Source organism: Sinohyriopsis cumingii, chromosome 16 (assembly GCF_028554795.1).
Source record: "Sinohyriopsis cumingii isolate HCF-2022 chromosome 16, ASM2855479v2, whole genome shotgun sequence".
NCBI classification, from domain to species: domain Eukaryota; kingdom Metazoa; phylum Mollusca; class Bivalvia; order Unionida; family Unionidae; genus Sinohyriopsis; species Sinohyriopsis cumingii.
Genome location: NC_142976.1, coordinates 20,061,141 through 20,088,010, shown reverse-complemented (window position 1 = coordinate 20,088,010; position 26,870 = coordinate 20,061,141). Strand labels below are relative to the sequence as shown.

At 35.1% G+C, this 26,870-nt stretch overlaps 1 protein-coding gene across 5 annotated transcripts in view; it reads left to right on the top strand.

Moving 5' to 3' along the window:
* LOC149780038 (uncharacterized) overlaps window positions 1–26,870 on the top strand; it is a 241,163-nt gene that overhangs the window by 86,140 nt on the left and 128,153 nt on the right. For all 5 annotated transcript variants that reach the window (XR_016414990.1, XM_089936796.1, XM_089936797.1 and 2 more), the window contains exons 17-18: window positions 21,291–21,984; window positions 25,527–25,639. Coding sequence is in view for 4 of the 5 variants with exons in the window: in XM_089936796.1 (XP_089792922.1) it covers window positions 21,291–21,984; window positions 25,527–25,639 (807 nt within the window). In the remaining variant the exon portion in view is untranslated. The remainder of the gene's footprint in view (window positions 1–21,290; window positions 21,985–25,526; window positions 25,640–26,870) is intronic.

Genomic DNA, 26,870 nt, shown 5'->3' with positions numbered 1-26,870 from the left:
AGCCTAGGTAAAGTGCAAGAGAAGGGGATGAAATCTCACAAAGCTACTATCCCTCACAGCGAAAAAATATACTATCCATCAAACCAACTATTCCATTCAACACCCTTTAAACACACTATCGAAAGCGCTTTAGTGTTAGTATAGAATTTAAATCTTACACTAGGCAAATCAGAAATTGAAAAATGTTAGTAACTATTTATAAGCACAACTTGAAAGAATATCCATTAACCCTTTACCTCATAGAGCATAGTGACAAAGTGCAGCTCGCTATAAATAGAACACATGTTACCTAGTCAACCGCATACGCATAGCCTGCCTGTGGACTGTTAAACAATGTAGTGTATGTTACGTTTAATAGCAATTTTAACCATTTTACATTTTTGGTACACATCTATTATATGTGGAACAATTTAAGAGTAAAGTCCTATTGTTATAGCTGTGTAATTATTTATCACGGAAGAATTTGTTATCTGCTTTAAAATCTGGAGAGAACTCGTTCACCGTCATGTCAGTGAGGCCGTGTGACCAACCGTAGCTGCCATTTCTCATACTCAAAATTTATAAGTTTTTCGTCTGTGCCTACATCACTAAGTCATCGAAATTTAATAATTTATAAAAACTAATTGCAGCCTATATCAATATCAGAGCCTTTACCTAGGTTACTGAATTTTTCATAGTTGTGATTCTAATCATGACAACTTCGTAAGTACTGAATGAAATCTGCGACCGCCATTTTGGAGAGTGGAGATTACGACCCAGCTACTTTAAATAGCAGATATCGACCAGTACATAAACAGTGACCATGTGATCTGATGTAATTGTCATTCACAGAAATGAATGTAGTATCTAATAAGGAGTTTTCCCCGAAGCTGGCGCTACAAAAACTGGCTTAAAATGGCTGATGTTTACAGCCGACGTCAAAAGGCACTTCCATGGGACTTTTGTAGAGGCGTCCAAAGACGGTTGTATGAGGTAAAGGGTTATAAAAAAAAACTAGTATCTATTTAGAGTCACAACATGCAGGAAATTCCTCTGGAAAAACCTTGTATTTATTTTTAGCCATAATTTGTGGTAAAATCCTATGGGAAAATCTAATATCTATTTATGATTACTCCTCGTATTAATTCCTATGGAAAAACTCAAAGTATATATTTATAGCCTCAAAACCAACCAGAGTTACAAGTGGCTGACCTCAATTGGGCATGCGCTTAGTAACACTGTTGCAAGTGGCTGACCTCAATCAGGTGGCTGCTGAGTAACAGTGTCATATGTGGGTGTCCTCAGTATGTGCTACTGCAGGTAGGTAGGTGAAATTAATTGTATAGGGACAAAGGGAGTTTGATAGGAACAAGCAAAGACATACACAATACACACACATACACTCACTCCAAATGGCATGTGTTAGCTTAAAATGTAAATGAAGATGAAATTTCACAAAATAGACTATCCCTTACACCACAGAGAAATACTATCCATCCCACAACTATGCTATCGAGAATATCATACTATCCAAAATGCCATGTCTTTGCTCAGAATGTAAGAGAAAGGGATGAAATCTCACAAAATATATTATCACTTATACCATAAAACATTATCCATCACACCTCTATATCATCCAACATCCCTATTCTATTCAACACCCCATAAACACACTATCACAAGCTCCCATTTTTAGCTGAGTTTAAGAGAAGAAGATGAAATCCCACAAAAATACTCAAATACCTTATTAACCATCCAACATCCCGTTATTCACTCTATCAAAAACATCATATCTTAGCTCAGAATGTATGAAAAGAAGAAGAAATCTCACAAATATAGTATTCAAAATATCACCTATACCATCCCTCACCCGTTATGCATACACAGCACCTTGTGTTAGCTTAGACTAAAAGACATCACATAAAATACTATCCATTACACCTTCTATCACCTAACACATCATTAAAAGTCTTGTGTTAGCTTAGAGTGTCAGAGAAGGTGATGAAATCTCACAAAATATACTATCCTTTAAACCACAAAAATACTTTCCATTACACCAGCTATTCCATCCAGTATATCATATCCAAATGCTCTCTTTTAACTTAAAATATATGAGAAAAGATAACATCTTGCATAGTATACTATCCCTTACATTACCCAAAATACTATCCATCACACCCACTATACCATCCCTTTATATCACACTCACTATCCAGGCAAAAACATCATATGTTCGCTTAGAATATAAAAGATGAAATCCCATAAAACATACTCTCACATACCTTATATACCATCCCTTTCCCCACACTACTATCCCAGAAAATGTCCTGTGTTAGCTTAGAATGTTAGAGGAGCTGAAAGAAAACCAAAGATATACTATATCCCTTAAACCTCAGAAATCTTATTCATCACACCACCTATACCATAAAACATCTCATACCATCCAACACCACATATACACACTATCACAAGCATCCTGTGTTAGCTTAGAATATAAGAGAAGGAAATAAAGTCTCATAAAATAATACTATCCCTTACATTACAAAATATATTATCCATCACACCCAATATACTATCCTACAGTATCATACTTACTATCCAAAAACGTCCTGTGTTCCCTTAGAATGTAAGAGAAAGAGATGAAATCCCACAAACATACTCTCACATATCTTATATACCTTCCTGTTCCTCACATACTATCCTAAACAAAAGTCCACTGTTAGCTTATAGTTCAAGAGAAGGAGCTGGAAAAAAAACAATGTACTATCCCTTAAACCTAAAAAATATTATTCATCACACCACCTATATGATAAAATATTACATTACCATCAACACCGCATATACACACCTTTGCAAGCATCCTGTGTAACTTAAAATATTAGAGGAGATAAAATCTCATAAAATATACTATCATTTACATTACAAAAAATGATATTCATCACACCATCTATATGATTCATCATCCCACACAAGCTGAACTGTTAGCTTAAATCCATGCCAGTTATTCTGAAGACGACATGAGTGAGCCTGCATCACTGTTCTCCACTTCTGTCATAAAACCAAGAGTTCTGATTCAACACCAAAGAAATTCATTTGTCCCCATAAATTTTTTGTCTCATTTGAGAGACGCAAAAAGGCACTTCTAGAAAATTTATAACAAATTTTACACCTACACTGTGAAATTTAAAGAGTTCAAGTAGTGTGTAAAACTTTGTCAAAATGAAGTTTGTAATCCAGATGAAATGATGACAACCTTTTTGAGGAGAAAACAGACACCTAGCAACAATAGTGTCTGTGTCACACAATACTTTTCAGATGTGTTAGTTTGTGCTAGCGATCTTGAAGATGATATGATTATCTCATAATCAAGACCATCTGTATCCACTACAGAGGGAGATAGACTGACAGGTTGGGAGAAAGGGAAAAAAATGGTGGTAAATCTGATAGGATGACAGAACCAACAAGACCAGTGAAGAAAGAAATTTGTCTGGTGCCTCATGAAGATGATTTACGATCTAGTACCCAAAAGTAACATCCAGAAATTTTTTTGATTACGATGACATAAACGTATATGGAGAAATTAAATAGTTTAATGGTTATTATGTATTTGTATGTAATGTTCATATTTAATTTTGATGCGGACGAAATCTGACACACGTGCATGCATACACGTGTTACTGCATTGGGTGATAGCAGAACGGGGACTAGTGGTTTGAGAGATGGACAGGCAGACTTGACATTACATTGCAGAGAGGTATCGTAAAACGGGGACAGAGACCATTAGGATTTAATACAAAATTATGATGAGAAAGAGAATATATTATTCCTACTTTTGAAAAACATCATGACCCTTACGTTTGCTTTTATAGTATAATTTCCTTAAGAAAGTTTCAATGAGACACATTCCACTTAGAAAGTCACATCCAAAAGAAAAATCCACCATTCTTAAATATTACAAGAGTGAACTAAAAATGTTGATGACTAAAAAGTTTCCACAAAATAGTTCATTCAAGCAAACCAAGATGTATTTTAGAATACGACTGACACAATTTCCATGGGACCGCTCATGGTACAATTGTTCGTGCGTTAGCTTTATTTTTTAAAATATTTTTTTTGGTAAACCATCTAGAGGTGAGGCACAGAAAAACACGGTCTATATCATCACTGTGTGAGTAGCTACTGAAGTCTATTCGAAGCGAACGTGGCTAGAAATTAAACCTAGCCAATGAAATAGCTTATGACTAGTGATGCATTGTTTTATTCTTAGTTTGTGTGAGCAAAATATTACCTAGGTGATAGCGTTTGCAGGGCAGAGAGACTATCTAGAATGTCAGTTGGCAATCCTGCTGTTGTGTATTGTACCATTTTTCTTACCATACTTTATACTGAATGGTGACAAGTACTGGTTCGAGTTTTGAAATGGGCACCCTTTTTTCATCCCACTTAGACATTCTGACAATCACGCCCACACCCACATGGGTAGAGAGAGAATGGTTACAGTATTGAGTAGCTGTTTTTTTGTTTTTTTTTTCAAACCAGACAATTTGGGGTTTGGATGAAATAAAGTAGCTAAAAATAGTTCATGGATGATAAGCCAGGCTGTCCGTCCATTGATACATTTATTTACATAAGAAAAAATACGACCTCTAAAACACAAAGATACGGTCAAGCATAATTAGAATGAGCACAAGGACAGAAAACTGTACTTAGAAAGGGAATGTTTTCCTTCACGTCCGCATAACTTGGAGTTTCAATCCCCTTTCAAGACAAACTAGGCATCTTTTTGTAGAGCTTGAAATAAGGAAATTAACCATAACTTGCTATAAATATTTACTTTGAAAGAAAAAGACTAAACAGCATAAATATCGTTACAACAATAAACTATCTTACATCATCTATCAAAAGAAATACATCGCATGATAGAATCAAAGATTAACAATGGCTAACCAACAAAAGCAAATTAATAAAGGTAATGACATACATGTTTGTAGAAATTCCTCTCCCTTTGAGAAGGTATGTGGATGTAATCTGCCATGTGCCAACAACTTGAAACAATAATAAACAGAGAGAAACCTCAATTCAAACAGTTCTCCAGAACTGTTTCTGTTTCTAGGGAACACACCTAATGACCAGTAAAGGGCGGAATAGGGAAAATAAACATACAAGCTTGATATTTATGAATGGATGAAGGGATATTGTTAAAGATTTTATTCAGCTTGGACATGTCTGTTGGATATCCACAAATAGAGGTACAGATTTTTGGTCAAGTTGCAAGTGTTCCTGTTTTGGATTTTTATACAAAAATTGGAAAGTCTTCTTTTTTCGTGACATTTATATAGTGTCAAAGACTAAAGTCACATAACACTCTTTGGCTTGTTGACTTTTCCACATTATAAAATGTGAAGTATCGCAAGTCATTATCACAAACAGAAGTGGAATATAGGGACGTGACAGGTGTTTAGATAAAATCCAGTAAACTTCCCAACACACTGTTCTATTTTGTACTTTGATCTTGGGAGAGAGATCACATTTGTAGCTGCAGCAACAGTGGCAAGAGCAGTATGTGACGTCGCCACTGCTGTCAAGAAAGGGTAGTTCTTTTACAAATGGATTTACAAAGTTTTTAAAATATCAAATCTGGAAACAATGGTGTTAAATCAGGTTTTGGTTGACCACCTGGTTCACAGCAAAGTGGAAGTGCCAGAGAAAAGGAGACATCGTTAACCAGCAGTGCGGATTTTCTGGAGTCCGTATGCACCCTAAAGGCACAGTACATTCTTTCTTGATGACAGCAGCTACTTTTTGTTGCAACTTTTTTTTTGTAATAGGTTTAGAATTCTAGCCAGAAGAATTGAAGGAACCGTTATACTTCTGAAACCTACCACAAATGAAGAAAGTCGCAAGAAAAAATGACAACTGCTTCTTTACTTTCATACAAACCCCAAATTCATTAGTTTGAAGTAATAAAATAAAACGTCTACTAAATGCTGTAATCCTTCTATTTTTATTGGTGTTGGTGTGAGTGTCAGAATGTCTAAGTGAGATAAAAAGAATGTCCATTTTAAAACTTGAACCAAAATACATGTCACCTTTCAGTATATAGTGTGGTAAGAAAAAAGGATTTATACACAACAGAAGGATTGCCAGTTGACACACTAGATAGTCTGTCAGCCCTGCAATGCTAGCACCTTGGCAAAATTGTGGTCACACAACCTTAGAACAAAACAATGCGTCACTCATCATAAGCGATTTCATTGGCTATATTTTATTTTTACCGCGTTTGCTTCGAATTCAGTAGCTCTTCACACAGTGACGTGATTTACTGTGTTTTCCTGTGCCTCATCGCTAGATGATTTACAAACATAAATAAACAAAAAATGTTTGAATGTTATAAAATCTTGAAATTGACTTGAACTTGTGTACATCAGAGATCCTATTTGACACTGCCATATATCACAGGAGAAAAATGTGTAACATTTGATCTAACATTTTTCAGAAGGAAAACAAATACCCTGCTTTTTCAACAATAATGTGAGTTTCACTGCACTTTACGACCCTGCCTATGGTAAACTCTCATTCTAAAACTAAAACATGCATTCAGAAAAATTGAACAATATTTGTCCAGTTTTGTTTTCTCTCTGTTAAGAGTGCAGTAGAACCAGACTTTATTTTGGTGATCTCCGTAGTTTTGTAGGAAACTTTGCCAAGTGCCCGGATCTAACACCCACTGGTTGCTCCATCAAGTCATTCAACCATAACTATCGCGGAGGTGGAATTGATGTCATCACAAAGAACTCCTTTATCCAATGTCTTAACCACACCACAACATTCAGTTTCGACCACACATCATTTGAACTAGTCTAAACCACACTACCTATACTGCCCTCCTCCTAGTAGAAAAAATAAGCTGACTTTCTCTCTTTTTGGAGCAGTTTCCAAATCTCCTGGAGTATGGAAATTCAATAGGTGGCAACCTGATTATTCTTGGAGATTTCAACTTTCACTTTGACTGTTCCGGAAACCCAAACACATTAAAACTCCTAGATTCCATTAATGTTTTCAACCTCCAACAGTCAGTTAACCAATCCACCCATAAACATGGTCGCATTTTAGACTGGATTCTTCATAGACCTGATGATAACATTCTACAGTCCTCCCTGGTATCCCATGAGCTTGCATCAGATCACTTCTGCATTATATGCCATCTTGAAGTATCAGTCCCTAACCCTCCACCTTTAGCTACTACTAAAAGAAACCTCCGTATGATAAATAGAACCAAACTAATGCATGACATCCAACCAAACCTAACAACTTAATTACTTCCTACAGCAGAACAACTCGATAATTGCCTGTGTTCATTGCTCGACAAACATGCCCCAGCTAGCAAGTGCAGAGTATCACTTCAAAAGTGTTCTCCATGGTATAGCAGTGTTAGTGACCATCTTCACACTGCTAAAAGAGACCTCCGTAAAGCTGAGAGGTTTTGGCTTTCCACCAGACTCACTATTCATGAGCAAATCTATGAAGTCGCTAAGAAGAATGTCACAGATATAATCCATGCAGCGAAATCAGCCCACTATACTACTAAGATCATGAAAAGTTCCAGCTGCAAAGAGCTGTTCGAGATTACTAACAAGCTAATGTCAAGGAACAAATCAACACCACTTCCAACTACCTTCTCTCCAGTCGAACTTCCAGACATGTTTGCAAATTTCTTCCATGACAAATTACAAACCATTAGAGATAAGCTTGACACCAGAATTTTAATTGACTCATTGTCACCATACAGTTGGGATACAGATTTTGAGCGGCAACCATTAGCAGCATTTGAACCTGTCTCTATGGATATCGTACTTACAATTCTGATGAAGAGTGCACCAAAGTCATGTGAACTTGATTCAATTCCAACATCACTGCTGCTTGAGTGCTTAGATCCTGTTGTTGTTGTTGTTGTGGAGTTTAACGCCATTTTTCAGGACACGATAGGCCATGTATGGCAGCCAGTATTAATGGTGGAGGAAGAACCTGGGATAACCCCGGGAAGAACCACCGACCGACGAGAAGCTACTGACAAGCTTTCTCACATACCCACATTGGTTGAATCCTAGACTTGAACCCATGCAGACAGAGGTGAAATGGCAGTGATCCATAATGGAGAGCACTTTAGACCAGACCACTCAGTCACTCTGGGCCTGCTTAAATCCTGTATTGCCTTCACTGACTGATGTTATTAATACCTCTCTCTCATCAGGGGAATTCCCATCATTTTCAAAACTGCCATTGTAAAGCCTCTGCTGAAGAAACCAACACTAGACCATAAGATTTAAAGAACTACCACCCAGTTTCTAATCTCCCATTCATATAAAAAAATCTTAGAAAAGGTTGTTCTATCCCAGCTTGTATCTCATCTGAATTCAAACAGTCTTTTTAGCAATGTAAAATCTGATAGCACCCTTGCCACAGTACTGAAATTACTCTTCTAAAAGTAGTTAATGACATTCTCTCTACTTTGGATAGCGGAAAGATTACAGTCTTCACCCACCTTGACTTGTTTGCAGCATTTGACACAGTAGACCATGATATATTATAATAATAATAATGATGATAATAATAATGACCTTATTTAAAGAGGGTAACACAATTAGCTGAAGAACTAATCTAACTTGAGGCCCTCATACAAAGGAATTTATTTATTTTAGCTGCATCTCTGATATGTTGGGTTTGGAAGAAGGAAATAGAGTGGGCATTTCTAATACTATTCCAGAGCAGAGTTCCAGAGTATTGGAAACTTGTTTTTAAATAACTCCTTATTTGGTTTGGGAATTTTATACTCTTTGGTAGTTATGGATCGCAGGTGGGGAGTATTACCAGGTAGCCTATACTGGAATAGTGATTGTAAATATTCAGGAGCACTATTATGAGATATGCTGTACATTACTTTGGCTTTTCTCAAACAGATTCAGTCTTTAATAGGTAATATTTTTAATCTACCAGCTAAAGTTTCCTTGCTTTCTTTTTGGATTGATATTAGCCCAAATGCTCTCTTTTGAAGACGTGCCAGCTTTGCTGTGTTTCTATCATTTGAATTACCCCATGCTGTATTACAGTAGTCTAAATAGGGTTGTATGTACCTGTTATAAAATAGATTTCTGTGCCTTTCAGGGAGAAAATGTCTTATCCTACTGAGAAGCCATAAACTTGAATTGACTTTTTTACTGATATGTTTGATATGTTCAGTCCATGATCTACCAGAACACTACATAGTCTATCATGACAGACCTTTTGCAAATTTGTATCCTTCCGTGTCATAGTTCATCACTATCAAGATTTGTCCTTCTTTGCCGTGTTGAGATAATTAATATTTTAGTTTTACCAGTGTTTACCACCATGCCATTGCATGTGCACCAGTTTTTCAGTTTGTTTAGGGCATTCTGTAAAGAATTTTCACTGTCTCCTGCATTCATGATACAGCCTTACTATGGTTCAAGTCCTACTTGGTCAACAGGACACAAATTGTGGCTGCAAATGGAATACACTCCAGCCTAGTTGATCTATGTTGTGGTGTTCCACAGGGCTCTGTTGTTGGACCTGTTCTCTTCATTCTATACACTCAGCTGCTCTCAAGTGTCATAGATCATCATCCAGTGTCACACCAATTGTACGCTGACGACATCCAAATATACAAATATAGCCACCCAACTGAAGTTGATGCTACCATCCAAGGTGTAGAGAGGTGCATTTCTGATGTGAAATCATGGATGACATTTAACAAGCTGCAGATGAATGATGATAAAACTGAGGCCATTCTGATCACAATACAAAGTCTTTCTCATTCACATCCTTTACCTCAAACAATAAATATCTGCAGCTGCAACATTAAATTCACACAATCAGTATGAAACCTAAGTGTTACTCTGGACAGTACTCTCATATTGCACCAACATGTCAAGAACATATGGAAGGCTGCATATCTTGAGCTGAGACTCATCAGCTCCATTCACAAATATCTTTCAGCTGATACCACTAAAACACTTGTGTGTTCATTAGTACTTTCAAGACTGGATTACTGTAACTCAATTCTGTCTGGTTCATCTCTGAGTATCTACTCCAGAAACTTCAAAAAGTTCAAAACACAGCTGCTCAGATCATACTTAGAGTATCATGATCAGAGCACACATCCCCACTGCTCTGTCCCCTACAGTGACTATCCATTCAATCCAGAATCAAAGACAAAATTTGTAATCTGTGCTGTTTCACTAACTGACTCTAGTCCAACATACCTATCCGATCTCACCCATGTGTACACGCCAGCAAGATACTTATGCTCCTCTTCTGACAATCATATACTCATTATTCCCACTACGAAAACAAAGTCATATGTACAGCGTTCTTTTGCATACCAGGGCCCAGCAACGTGGAATGAATTGCCAACTGAACTTAGACACAAAGACAGTGATCACATTCAAGAGGTCTCTCAAACTCACTTATTTCGACTGCAATAATAAACTTACAGACCTAATAATGTTTCCTACCATACATATTCTCAGCATGTCTTTTATGTTTTCCGATTTCATGGTGTTTGTTTTTGTAATAATATTATTATATGTTTTTTATCTTATAGGTGTTGTCTAATGTTGTAAAGCGCTTAGAACTTCTAAAGATTAGGCGCTATACAAAGTCCTCATTATTATTATTATTATTGTAGGGTTTCCTCCAAATATGAGATCTCCTAAATTGGGATATCCAGCATGTTATGGTAGAATGAAAACGATTGTCCATGAATATTTCTTACATATATTTTTGTCTTAATTATCTTTGTTCTATAATACCTTTAAAAATAACAAAACCAGAAAATAGTGTCTAACCTTTCTGTCTTTATTCATTCTTTCTTTCTCTCTGCGAGTTAATGATAAGTATGTCTGTCCATTTTTCAAACCACTAGTCCCAGTTCTACTGTCAGCCAGTGCAGTAACACGTGTATATATATGCCTGCGTACATATGTGTACGTGTATTGTGTGTTAGCTTTCATTTGTACCAAAATTTAATATGAACATTACATACAGACATATAAACCCTTGACTTGAACCATTTAATTTATCCATGTAGGTTTATGTCATCGTTCACTTTAGGGCTACTAGATTGTAAAACAAGTCACTTTAGGGCTACTAAATTGTAAAACACAATCTTCATGAGGCACCAAATGAATTTCTTTCTTCACTGGTCTTGTTGCATGCATATTTGACCCTATACAGTCCCAATACATTTTCATTTGACCCTATACAGTCCCAATACATTTTCATTTGACCCTGTACAGTCCCAATACATTTTCATTTGACCCTATACAATCCCAATACATATAGTGCTATGCCTCTTTTTTAACATACCAGTATACGTGACCCTATAGATTTTGACCCCAAAGTGCTGGGCCACTTTTGTTCTTCATATAACTCATATGAGCATATATCTCCCCCTACTGCTACTATCCTTCAAGCCATGGGCTTGGGGTCTGAAATGAAATTATCTCCAGTGAAAGAGAGGCCTTTCATCTCAATGAACTGAATTTGATCACATGGGGCACAGAGGGCAGTGGCTAGTTTTTATGTACAAATTTAATGTCGCAGTCATCAGCCTAGTATATAAAAAAATCATAAAAAATCAAATACACAAATGAGGTGGAAAAGGTCCATATTTTTAGATACCCATGTTAAAACAAAGCATAACAATGTTATCCACTTAACCAATGGCAGTTCAGAGCAGAAGTTTATGCACCCCAACCCGTTTTATACATGCACTTTTCACATCCAAAGGCCATTTATGGCAGCATGTGGTGCTCACAGTGCAAATGCAAGCCCTTTCCCTGGATGAAATATTAAAAATACAATGTTTACTAAATAGCTTGATGCAGTTCAGAATAGTTGTCATCCAAGCCGTTTTTGAGATATTCTACTTGCCTTGAACCCACGTGTCTACTGCTATGGGATGCTAGCTCTTCTACCTAGCTGACTATTGGTATTTCACTATCAACATACTGCAGAACAACTATGGAAGGTGTACATGCCTGACATCAATTTCAAGAACAACACAAGCCCGAAACACCTAGTTCACAAATATATCCATATCTATAAATAGTAAACAATAATAGCTGAAAAAGTCACACCATAGCCGTAAGTTAAGAAATTTGCCAGGGGCCAATTTACGAATCTGTACCCTGCCACCTTAAGAATTTGCTGAAAATGGTTTATGTCAAAAGTTGTGTACATATCACAATGTCATAAAGGTATTACGATTTTAGAAACGTGAATACTTTGCGGCAAATTCTAAGCACTGCATTATTTACATTGTGGTTATGACTGACTGCATTTCTTGAAAGATTTCAAATTGTTTGCAACCTATAATGCTTTTCGTCTTTGTTTACCACCATTGCAACAGTACAGAATCAAAATTCCTTTACAATGTTTCATGAATGTCAAAATGAGATCTGGAAGTTATAAATTTTAGGATGGAATGACAGAAATGCTTTGTTAGTTGTCAGTGACAGAAGTGAAAAGTTTCTATTAACTCTTTCTAGCAAATTTAAAGAAATCACACATTTAAGTAAATCATGTGCTTTAGAAGTACTTTTAGACTGATATAAAAGAAGCAGTTCCTATCCTTTCATTATCATTCTGGAGATGCTAATAGTAGCATCAGTGTAAAATGTGCGTGTGTGTTGGGGGGTAATCACAATACAAGACTAGCTAGTCTGGAGAAGTCAAATTTTAATGAATTAACATTAGACAATGCTGGAATATTGATATACTGATGTGTGGAACCCTGATAAACTTACAAAGCGACAAATCAAATAAATTCATTGATACATAGCCAATGAAATTGACCATACATATACAATTACTCAGTACAATTTAACAGAGAAATTTCTTCTCAGACACCAATTTACTTACAACTGACTTTAATGCTTTCTGAAGTTTACAAAATCATAGTAAATAATAAGATTTGGCATAGAACAAATATTTACAGTGGAAAATTCATTTCAAGGTAAAAAGCATTTCACTGGCTTGGCTTTTAATAAGCATGTACCATAAAACAAGTCCTGCAGAAGCTAAATCTGTCCGTCAAAGTCAGTCTTGTGCACTTAGAGCAGAATTAGTATCTGGATGAGATTGAAGCTATTGTTTCTTTCAGCATGACTAACCGATTAATCCTAATCTTTTACCATTCAATCCAAGACCTGCAAAAAGAAAAGAAACAAGAGATATTGATGTTCTTTTAACATTCAGTGAAAACATAAGAATTTCAGAGAAGAAAGTGTATGCGTATTGTTAAATGCATTTTGAAACTGCCACTTAATTTTAAGCTTTTCTCCCTTTGTTAACTGAATCTAGAAATTTGAACTTATATACATAACACTGAAACATTTCCTATTATCACCCAAGTGTGAGTTATGAATCTCTTATGTCAACTTCACGATGGGGTCATGAAGGTAGAAACTATGTTGGTGTGCTAAAACTTTCATTCTTCTCACCAAAATATAGAAAGCAGTATGTCACATGCATCACTATTTCTAAGACCGTTCCACTGGTGACATTCAACATTCACAACAGTATGTTTATGTATGATTCCTCTGAATTCTATCTTCTCCTATGGAGTTAAATTACTTTTAAGAATGCTTGTTGACATGCTAAAATTGCAATTGTGTGTGTGTGTCTTTATTGAAATGTAAATAATATTCATAAAAATAGGGGTGCAAACCTTGATAGCTACAGAAAGAGCAAGACAATACATTATGGTTACAATTTTGTTCCCATATTTAGTAAGTTAAGTCCAAAATATGCTACTTCGTCATGATGTAAACAGTTCTGACATTGAGGTACAAAACACAGTTACCTCCCTCTCCAAAGAACATTGCATGCAACACTAAGTGATATATGGAGAAAGGAAGGAAATATAATGAAGTTAATGCATAAAAATTATTTAAATATGCACAAAGAAACAGAAAAGTATAATAGATGTGGCTGACTGCACCATACAAAAATTATCAATTTTCCTTAAGGGGGGGGGCAGGGGCCAGTTTTTATGTACAAATTTAATGATGCAGACAGCGACCTAGTATAAAAAAAATCATAAAAAATCAAATGCACAAGTGAGGTCAAAAAGGTCCATATTTTTAGATACCTATATTAAAACAAAGCATAAGAATAGTATTCACTTGACCAGAGAATTTAATGGTAGTTCAGAGCAGAAGAGGTTTATGCACCCCAGCCCCTTTTTTATACATGCATTTTTCACATCCAAAGGCCATTTTTGACAGCATGTGGTACTCACAGCACAAATTGAAGCCCTTTCCCTGGATGAAAATTTTGAAAAACATTGTCTACTAAATAGCTTGATGCAATTCAGAATTGTTTTGAGATATTCTACTTGCCTTGAACCCATGAGTCTACTGATATGGGAGGATAGCTCTTCTTCCTAGCTGACTATTGGTATTTCACTATCAACATACGGCAGAGCAGCTATGGAAGGTATACATGCCTGACATCAATTTCAAGATCAACACAAGCCCAAAACACCTAGTTCACAAATATATCCATATCTGTAAATAGTAAACAATAATAGCTGAAAAAGTCACACCATAGCCTTAAGTTAAGAAATTTGCCAGGGGCCATTTTACGAAACTGTACCCTGCCACTATACACCAGCAGCACAACATTCTACCTTTCTGGATCACTCAGCATTTTTGTAATGACACAGCTCACCCTACTTCTGCTGAATGTTTAGTAGTGAAAACTTTCCTTCATGTCACATCCATTCATTGACATGTGCTAACCCTAGCCTATATATGACATGACATTCAAAGTTGCTTTGATACATTAGGAGGCTGTAGCTAAGGTTAACTCGAAAGATAGGGGAAGAATCTCTCCTCCTATTGACTGTTCTTCTATTGTATTAAAATCACATAATGTATTTAAGTAAGAAAACAATTTTGGGAGTCATCCATTCATTTTCAGTAGTACATGACCATTCAAAACATGGAAACTTTCTTCCCAAGCTTTCTTTACCACTACATCACCGAAGAATGCACTGAAACTAATGCTTAATGAGATTAGGAAGTTTGTTTATTTAAGATAGGACCAATTTTGTTTGATTTCACTGTTAGCTCTTCTAATTTTAAATCAAGCCAAAGACATGGCTGATATCTCTTATTAGCTAGATAGGGCTGGATTTGCATGATTATGCATGTTCTACTGATATTATGATTGCGAAAATATTACTGAAGAAATATGCTGTTTCCCACTTTTCATAAAAAAATAAAAAATTACATAGAGACATCTGTAACTGTTTATTACACTTTCCTTTCCACGCAGTAAATTGTACTGGATATCAAGTAAATTAGGTCTGCCTACTGACATTTATGAAACCTTGTGTGAGTTCATTTGCTAACCTTATCATCATCATCATTTAGCACAGTTATAACCTTTCACTTTTCAGACACACCCAAAGACATAAATCCTTAGTTTGTTATTCGATTTTAACCAAACTTTTTATACTGCTTGATATTGATTAGACCTCGGCTGAGTTCAATTGTTGACTTTCTGCCTTGTTATAAGTAGAACTACAGTCCCCAAATTTTGACACCCTTCAACATTTTGTTTCTGCACCATAGATCTTGTAATTATTGTTAGGTTTCAAAAAATTATGTATTATGACTTATTTTAATGAGACATTTGGTAAGATCAGTTGCCAACATTCTTTATTATCGTTAAGTGCTGTCTCTGATTTTTCGTACCTGCCAACTTTTGTTTTTGTACAATAACTTCCCTAATTATTGTCAGATTTCAACAAAATAAGGTATGCAGCATGTTCTTTTTGAGTCCTTGGATGATGTCAATTGCCAATATTTTTAGTGGAGTTATAGCCTCATATTATCACCACCATCATAATTCCACACAATAGGTCCTTTAATTATGCCCCCACATCAGCTTAAAGGTACTTTGTAATATCACCATTCCTTCCATCCATCTGTTTGTTTCTCATTTCGTCTATTCATTGCTTCTCCCAAGTGATGATGTTCATTAAGACCATAGTCTTTTATCCCTAGATGTGCCTTTTATGGGTTTTGTTTTGTCAATGCTATTATGGACAGAGTTATTGCCCTCGTCCATCAAGTTAAGATCTTTTACATGGGATGATGCTTGTAATCATCATACTGAAGGGTCATTCCATGTATTCTGATACAAACTGATACATGCATTGCTTCAATGAAGAAACAATCTTTTATGGGGTTTGTTTTGTCAATACTATTATGGACAGAGTTATTGCCCTTTTCCATCAAGTTTAGATCTTTTACATGGGATGATACTTGTAATCAGCATACTGAAGGACCATTCCACGTATTCTGATACAAACTGATATATGCATTGCTTCAATGAAGAAACAGTCTTTTATGGGGTTTGTCTTGTCCACTCCATTTTATGTCCCATGCCAGATCAACTTAATATCTTTACAAATGGTGTTGTTTGCATTGACAAGTCCTTGAAGGAACTGAATTTCAAGCAGTCCATGTGATCATTTAGAGCCATCATGAATGACCATCTTCTCCTAATTTGGTTTACTGTACTAGTTCCTTTGTCACAGGCTTTGTAGAGGATATTGAAGTGAACTGGGTCTTTCTTGAGTACCACTTTACATATGGTGCTAGCTATTATTGTATTTCATCTCAATTTAGTATGCAGTTAGATGTTGTTAAGACCTTGGTTCAATTCAGTTTTCAGCAATCAATGTCATTATTTACTGGACTTATAGCCCCTTATTGTCAAACCCACCCAATTTCATTTCTGCACTGTAGCTCCCTTAATTATTACTGGATTTAAAGCTCCCTATGGGGCTTGATGAGCCCTTGGCTTAGTTCAGCTATTATTATTCCTCATCATTCTATGGAGTTGCAGCCCATGTTAGCTTGATCCACCTGCTTTTTTTTGCATACAATAACTCCTTTAATTATCATTATTTTTTAACCATATTTTATTGGCAGCTAATATCGATGAAAACTTGCCCGAGTTTGATAATCATCATTCTATACATCATCGTTTAGTTTAGTTGATGGTTGGTTGTTTTTATTCAATGCTTTTTTGAGCACGCTATCAGCTAAATCATGCCATGGAAATGGGAGGTAATTGTTTCTTTCCCAAGGATACACTGAAACAGCCAACCTTGGCTAAAATGGACCTGGCAACATCGGATTAAGAGTCTGGTACTCTATCAGCTGACCTACCATGGCTCTGTTAGAGCTGTTTTCAGCCATGACTGACAGACCCACCCAATTTCAGTTTTGATTTATACTGAAAGAACTTGGGTTGAGGTTGAGTATCAGCATTGTGTTATTAATCGACCTATTCATTTCCACTGCATAACACAATCTTAAGTGGACTTCAACAAATTTATATTGCAGCTTTATACAGATGAGCTCTCACCTGTGTTAAATTATCAGCATTCTGCATCATTTAATTGAATGTGATGTTCCTGAATGTTAGACCCAACCACTTTCATTTCTGCACAAGGGTGACTACCTCATTTTGCAGAGTTGTGGCCCCTGATTTTTGTTGATTAGACCTCATCTGGGTTCCACTGTCGGTGGTTTACATCATCAGTATTGTTTACCTCTTTAAATGTACCAGTAGTAATTTAATATATTGCCATTGCCACCTGTTTATGCCTATCTGGGCACTAGATAGTTATCCTGCATTAATTCTATATGAGCTGTTAATTATAAACCTAAATTGAACATTGTAATTAATTACTATCATATCACTTGCTCTCAGTGTACAACATTTTACATAATGATTTATTTCTTAGTGTACAGCATTTACAACAATATTTTACATAATTTATTCCTTAGTATACTGGATTTTACATAATGATTTATTCCTTAGTGTACAGCATTTACAACATTGTACATAATGATTTATTCCTTAGTGTACAGCATTTTAAACATTGTACGTAATGATTTATTCCTTAGTGTACAACATCTTACATCATTTATTCCTTAGTGTACAACATTTTACATAATGATTTATTCCTTAGTGTACAGCATTTACAACATTGTACATAATGATTCATTCCTTAGTGTACAACATCTTACATCATTTATTCCTTAGTGTACATTTTACATAATGATTTATTCCTTAGTGTACAGCATTTACAACATTGTACTTAATGATTTATTCCTTAGTGTACAACATCTTACATCATTTATTCCTTAGTGTACAACATTTTACATAATGATTTATTCCTTAGTGTACAGCATGTACAACATTGTATGTAATGATTTATTCCTTAGTGTACAACATCTTACTTCATTTATTCCTTAGTGTACAACATTTTATATAATGATTTATTCCTTAGTGTACAGCATTTACAACATTGTACGTAATGATTTATTCCTTAGTGTACAGCATTTACAACATTGTACTTAATGATTTATTCCTTAGTGTACAACATCTTACATCATTTATTCCTTAGTGTACAACATTTTACATAATGATTTATTCCTTAGTGTACAGCATTTACAACATTTTACATAATGATTTATTCCTTAGTGTACAGCATTTACAACATTGTACGTAATGATTTATTCCTTAGTGTACAGCATTTACAACATTTTACATAATGATTTATTCCTTAGTGTACAGCATTTTCAACATTGTACGTAATGATTTATTCCTTAGTGTACAACATCTTACATCATTTATTCCTTAGTGTACAACATTTTACATAATGATTTATTCCTTAGTGTACAGTATTTACAACATTGTACATAATGATTCATTCCTTAGTGTACAACATCTTACTTCATTTATTCCTTAGTGTACAACATTTTATATAATGATTTATTCCTTAGTGTACAGCATTTACAACATTGTACGTAATGATTTATTCCTTAGTGTACAGCATTTACAACATTTTACATAATGATTTATTCCTTAGTGTACAGCATTTTCAACATTGTACGTAATGATTTATTCCTTAGTGTACAACATCTTACATCATTTATTCCTTAGTGTACATTTTACATAATGATTTATTCCTTAGTGTACAGCATTTACAACATTGTACATAATGATTCATTCCTTAGTGTACAACATCTTACTTCATTTATTCCTTAGTGTACAACATTTTATATAATGATTTATTCCTTAGTGTACAGCATTTACAACATTGTACGTAATGATTTATTCCTTAGTGTACAGCATTTACAACATTGTACTTAATGATTTATTCCTTAGTGTACAACATCTTACATCATTTATTCCTTAGTGTACAACATTTTACATAATGATTTATTCCTTAGTGTACAGCATTTACAACATTTTACATAATGATTTATTCCTTAGTGTACAGCATTTACAACATTGTACGTAATGATTTATTCCTTAGTGTACAACATCTTACATCATTTATTCCTTAGTGTACAACATTGTACATGTACGTAATGATTTATTCCTTAGTGTACAGCATTTACAACATTGTACATAATGATTCATTCTTTAGCGTACAACATCTTACATCATTTATTCCTTAGTGTACAACATTTTACATAATGATTTATTTCTTAGTGTACAGCATTTACAACAATATTTTACATAATTTATTCCTTAGTATACTGGATTTTACATAATGATTTATTCCTTAGTGTACAGCATTTACAACATTGTACATAATGATTTATTCCTTAGTGTACAGCATTTTCAACATTGTACGTAATGATTTATTCCTTAGTGTACAACATCTTACATCATTTATTCCTTAGTGTACAATATTTTACATAATGATTTATTCCTTAGTGTACAGCATTTACAACATTGTACATAATGATTCATTCCTTAGTGTACAACATCTTACATCATTTATTCCTTAGTGTACATTTTACATAATGATTTATTCCTTAGTGTACAGCATTTACAACATTGTACTTAATGATTTATTCCTTAGTGTACAACATCTTACATCATTTATTCCTTAGTGTACAACATTTTACATAATGATTTATTCCTTAGTGTACAGCATGTACAACATTGTATGTAATGATTTATTCCTTAGTGTACAACATCTTACTTCATTTATTCCTTAGTGTACAACATTTTATATAATGATTTATTCCTTAGTGTACAGCATTTACAACATTGTACGTAATGATTTATTCCTTAGTGTACAGCATTTACAACATTGTACTTAATGATTTATTCCTTAGTGTACAACATCTTACATCATTTATTCCTTAGTGTACAACATTTTACATAATGATTTATTCCTTAGTGTACAGCATTTACAACATTTTACATAATGATTTATTCCTTAGTGTACAGCATTTACAACATTGTACGTAATGATTTATTCCTTAGTGTACAACATCTTACATCATTTATTCCTTAGTGTACAACATTGTACATGTACGTAATGATTTATTCCTTAGTGTACAGCATTTACAACATTGTACATAATGATTCATTCTTTAGCGTACAACATCTTACATCATTTATTCCTTAGTGTACAACATTTTACATAATGATTTATTCCTTAGTGTACAGCATTTACAACATTGTACGTAATGATTTATTCCTTAGTGTACAACATCTTACATCATTTATTCCTTAGTGTACAACATTGTACATGTACGTAATGATTTATTCCTTAGTGTACAGCATTTACAACATTGTACATAATGATTCATTCTTTAGCGTACAACATCTTACATCATTTATTCCTTAGTGTACAACATTTTACATAATGATTTATTCCTTAGTGTACAGCATTTACAACATTGTACTTAATGATTTATTCTTTAGTGTACAACATCTTACATCATTTATTCCTTAGTGTACAACATTTTACATAATGATTTATTCCTTAGTGTACAGCATGTACAACATTGTACTTAATGATTTATTCTTTAGTGTACAACATCTTACATCATTTATTCCTTAGTGTACAGCATTTTACATAATGATTTATTCCTTAGTGTACAGCATTTTCCTTTGAAACTGAGCTAGCCTGTAGTTCAGCAATTTCATCTCTGTATCATCTTAAATAATTTTACAAAATCAAACAATTATAATTCTTTGTAATCTGTGAGTGGAATGGGGGGGGGGGGGCAATTAGTGTTATTTTATTACCAGAAAATTATCAATATATTTTAATTATAATAATTTCAGATCCAGGAGTTGTATCTCACCTACCTTATGTTTATAAAATAAATGTATGGGGTCATGTTGGTTGCTCTTCCTATGTTACAGCAAACTTTTCTTTTTATTTCCAGAATACACGGCTGCTACATTTGCCCTGGGGAATATGACCAGCTATGCTACATTTGCTCTGCCAGAGACTCAGAAACAAGGACTTCTTACTAGAGTTGATTTGTCATTCTTCCTTCGTAGCAGAACAAAAAATAGTTTGATTGTGATCATTGGCAGTTTTGGCAAGTCTACATTCATATCTTTAGAGCTGCTTAATGGACACCTGCGAAGCCGACTTTCTTACTGCAACTATTCACAAGCTTATGTTGCCAGTGATAATATAGTATATTCTGATGGCCTGCAGCATATAGTTCATTTTGATCTGCGACCAGGTGTATTTAATTATACAGTTGATAATGTGCAAATTACAGACACCAGTCTTCCACTGAATTGTAACTTTTCCGGTGAAAATGTGTACTTTGGTGGAAACGTTACAAGTAGTCGTAAGAAAAGGGAAACAGTTGCAATGGATCCCATATCCATTGGTAACTTCACAGGAGTACCTAAGTACAAGGGAACAATTCAAGATGTCCAGTTAAATGGTTACTCATTGCTGTTTTTCCCACAAAATGATTCAACACTTACGCCACTGCCTAATATTAATGTTACAGCACAAACAGATGTCATGGCAGGAGAACTTTATGATGATGTCTGCATTCGTGATCATCCTTGTGAAAACAATGCCACCTGTCACAGTATTTTCTATGAAGACTTCAGGTGAGTTTCTTTTCTATAAAATGTCAGATCCAAGAGAGATTATTACTCATGTTAAAATAGTCATTCGTCAGTATAAAACTACTCAGTGTAGTGCCATTGTTTTTATCACATTTGCAAAGTTATTGAGTCTATTGTAAGGTTTAATTATGTTATTGGCCCTTAACTAAATCTCACCATGCTTTGATTTTTCTGTTTATTATATAAACTGATTCAAATTTGTGAAATGCTGTTCTTATGTTGCCCTTGGGGTGACTATCTGTATCAAGGATGTTAAGAGGTTCCCATGAGGGGATCAAATGTTAAATCTGACAAAATGTTGATCACAATGACAGTTTAAGATATTTACTGACAAACATTTTTTAGTGCCTTGATAACAGGGAGATGTATCAGACATGTGACGGATTTTACATTACAACCTTTGGGTCATTGATTTGGTCGGGAAAAAGAATGGAATGGTGTATTAAAGTGGTGTTGAAAAATTCTATCATGACCTTTGGGTCAGTCATTTAGTCGGGAAATAGAATGGAATGGTGTATTAAAGTGGTGTTGAAATATGCTATCATGACCTTTGGGTCAGTCATTTAGTCGGGAATGAGAATGGAATGGTGTATTAAAGTGGTGTTGAAATATGCTATCATGACCTTTGGGTCAGTCATTTGGTTGGGAAAGAGAATGGAATAGTGTATTAAAGTGGTGTTGAATATGCTATCATGACCTTTGGGTCAGTCTTTGGGTGGAAGTGAGAATGGAATGGCATGTTAAAGTGGTGCAGACATATGCTGTCATGAATTTTTCTGATGCTGTTTTGTTGTTTTAATGGGTTGTTCTCACTGCAAGTAGACAATATGACAGTCAGAAAAAGAGGAAGAACCTGGCAAAATGTTGTTGAAATTTGCTGTAGAAAGCTATTAAAAGCATAGAAATTTCTAATGACAAGTCACCACAGTTTCTCTAATTTCACTTGATTAATGTTTGTGGCAGTTATTGTTGTTGTTCTTGTTGTTGTGGGGTTTAACGCCATTTTTCAGCACACAATAGGCTATACATGGCGGCCAGTATTAATAGTGCAGAAAGAACCCGGGAAAACCTCGGAAAGAACCACCGACCCACGAGAAGCTACTGGCAAGCTTTCTCACATACCCACATTGGCTGAATCTGAGACTTGAACCTGTGCAGACAGAGGTGAGATGGCAGTGATCCGTAATGGAGAGCGCTTTAGACCACTCGGCGGCCAGTCGGGGCTCCCTGTGGCAATCATAAGATCAGTTACAAATTGTACACAACAAAGATAATCACATGTGAAATGTTTGAGTATTTAACTACAAATGAAAAAATAATAAAGTTTTGTTCTTAGAGGGTCCATGTCCTCTAATATCACTGAAAACAGCATAGATTAGGGAGGATTTTACGGTACTATGCTTAGTTGAATATCCATTCCCATGTGTCTTTACTTAAACAGTTATAGAAAAATGTAAATTGTCACTCCTTGTAAATTTAATAGCAGTGTGAGTATTTAAAACTTCATCTGATTTGTACAGGTGGATGATCATAATATCTTATTAAATTAAACACAAAGAATTTGTTTCTGCATGTATTTTTATTTATCTCTGATTACTTTAAGATGTGTATTTAGACCAAGCCCATTACCTCTGTAATTTGTGTTACATATTGTGTGTTTGAATTGTAGATGGATATTGTGTATATCAAAATCTTATGAACACAACTAGGACCACAAATTTTGTACATCACCACTAAAACCATGTGCATATTGTGGTCATCACCTGAAGATGTGTAATGACAGATTATCACCTTTCTGGGGCCCCAAGTGGCTGAGTGGTCTAAAGCGCTCACCATTACGGATCACTGCCATCTCACCTCTGTCTGCATGGGTTCGAGTCTTGGGCTCGGCCAATATGGATATGTGAGAATGCTTGCCGGTAGTTTCTCATGGGTAGGTGGTTCTTTCTGGGGTTTTCTCGGGTTCTTTCTCCACTATTAATAGTGGCTGCCATGTACATTGTATAGCCTATCTTGTGCTAAAAAATGGCATTAAACCATATCACACCGACAACAACAACAATCACCTTTCCATGATGTTTGAGTTATTGCCCTTTTAACTGCATTTTTTTGGTGATCATTGTAAAACTTGGAACATATTGACAAATCAAACTGCTACAATTAGTTTTGTCAGAGTTATTGCCCTTTTTGACTTGGAACTGGATGTAGTTATGATAGAGTTATTGCTCCTTTTGACTTGGAGCTGGTGGGTAGTGTGTATAGCAGAGTTATTATGATTATGGCAGTAGAACTTTCAGTCTGACCATGTTTATGGCATAGAACATTTGGTCTGACCATGCTCTTGGCAATATAACTTTCAGTCTGACCATGATTATGGCAGTAGAACTTTCAGTCTGACAATGCTTATGGCATAGAACTATTAGTCTGACCATGCTCTTGGCAACAGAACTTTCAGTCTGACTATGCTCATTGCATAGAGTCCATTATGTTGAACCAAGACATTTGTCTTACGAAAAGCCGTAACTGGATCTATCATAAGGGGAATCTGATACAGGTAATCACCAAATATGCTGGGTGGTTGGCACCATTTTGCAGAGTTGGTCTTTGTTTTAGATTTACTGGTCATAGACCAGAAGAGCTTCTGTCCATCAGTATAAGTTTGTTATCACTGCTCTCCCTAAACTATTTGGAGGATCATCTTGAAATTTTACTCAAACATTCATCCCTCAGTATCTCCTTCACAGTGGCCATCTTGAAAATAGTGTTATCACTATTTTTGTCCCAAATGAATGGGGTTTTCAGTAAAGGATTTCCTATGATGTTTAGTTAGTTCTAAATGAAAATTGTGCCAATCTTTTTTCACTAAAAAACTTCTTACGATGTCTGGTTGGCCCTGTTTGTTTTGTCAGATGAGGAGTTTGAAATGATTTGATTTTACAATACTGTTATGATAAATACAGCAACAAAAGTACAATTGACATGCATAACTGCAAATGCCCAAAATGGATATTTTGCACTTGGTCAAAATATTTTGCCATCGGATATGTTCAGCATATACAAGTTTTTCTGGAGGCCTGAGATATATATATATATATATATATATATATATATATATATATATATATATATATATATATATATATATATATATATACAAGGCATTGACTGGGCAACCAGGTTTTCAATTTGTTATACCTCTGCTGTTGATTTTGAACAATCCAATACAATGAAGTTAAGAAAATTATGGGGAAATTAATCAAAACTCTGGAGTGGCAACTGAAAGAAATAGGTCATATGTTTCAAGTCTTTCCTCTGTAGTAATTAACAATTTCTCAGTTCTTTATTGCATCAGATGGGATAAAACATACAACCATGTTTTCTTTAAATCAGATCATACTTTATTAGGTTTGCTTGCTTGTACATCAATACATTCCTGATTTGTCTCAGTAGATGTAATAGGAAAGGTAGTACAAGTTTATCTTCACCATAAATTTGTGCATTGAGCTAATTTTTGTTTCCTTCAGATGTGACTGCTTGCCAGCCTATCGAGGAAAGAACTGTAGTGAACTCAACTACTGTTGGTTGGGGACCTGCCCAGATGGTGCTACTTGCCGAAGTCTGGATGATGGATTTGAATGTAATTATGTTACAGTTTATTATCCCAAGGACATAGTGATAGATATGGTAACACCTTTCATCTGTCTATCCATCGGTCTATATGTTAATACATTTCTTTCTAAAAGTTACATGGTGGAAATTCATGAAACACTGTAGTTTTGTTGCCCATGGTGATAACCATCTTCAAGAAGAGGTTGGGGGACATCCTGGCTTCGACACTTCAGCTTCTGAGGTGGGGATTCAGAAGTAAAGATGTCTGAAGCCAGAAGATACATTATGCATTGAGACACCTCTGTCTGCATGAGTTTGAGTCTCAGGCTTGGCTAAGGTTGGTACATGAGAAAGCCTGCTGATAGCTTCTCGTGGATCGGTGGTTCTTCCCAGGGTTTTTCAGGGTTCTTCCTCCACCAGTTATACTGACCGCCATGTATAGCCTATCTTGTGCTGAAAAATGGCGTTAAACCCTACAACAACAACAATGCATTGAGACCCCTGTGTCATGGATTTTACATTATCAGTCTCAGTCACATTCAGTGTAGGGGACTGGTGGCTGGGATAGAAGGGGTATGGAAGACACAGTGGATTGGAATATATAGTAAAATGCATAGGGGTTTACAGAGGCAAGTCATTGTAGTTACTTTAGTCAAAATATTGTTTACACTTTATGTGATATGCAAACAGCTTGAAGTGTAATGGGATTATGTAGATTAACTTGAAGTGAATCGGATTATGTAGATTAACTTGAAGTGAATGGGATTATGTAGATTAACTTGAAGTATAATGGGATTATGTAGATTAGATTGAAGTGTAATGGGATTATGTAGATTAGCTTGAAGTGTGATGGGATTATGTAGATTAGCTTGAAGTATAATGGGACTATGTAGATTAGCTTGAAGTGTAATGGGATTATGTAGATTAGCTTGAAGTGTAATGGGATTATGTAGATTAGCTTGAAGTGTAATGGGATTATGTAGATTAGCTTGAAGTGTAATGGGATTATGTTGATTAGCTTGAAGTGTAATGGGATTATGTAGATTAGCTTGAAGTGTAATGGGATTATGTTGATTAGCTTGAAGTGTAATGGGATTATATAGATTAGCTTGAAGTTTAATGGGATTATGTAGATTAGCTTGAAGTGTAATGGGATTATGTAGATTAGCTTGAAGTGTAATGGGATTATGTTGATTAGCTTGAAGTGTAATGGGATTATATAGATTAGCTTGAAGTGTAACGGGATTATGTAGATTAGC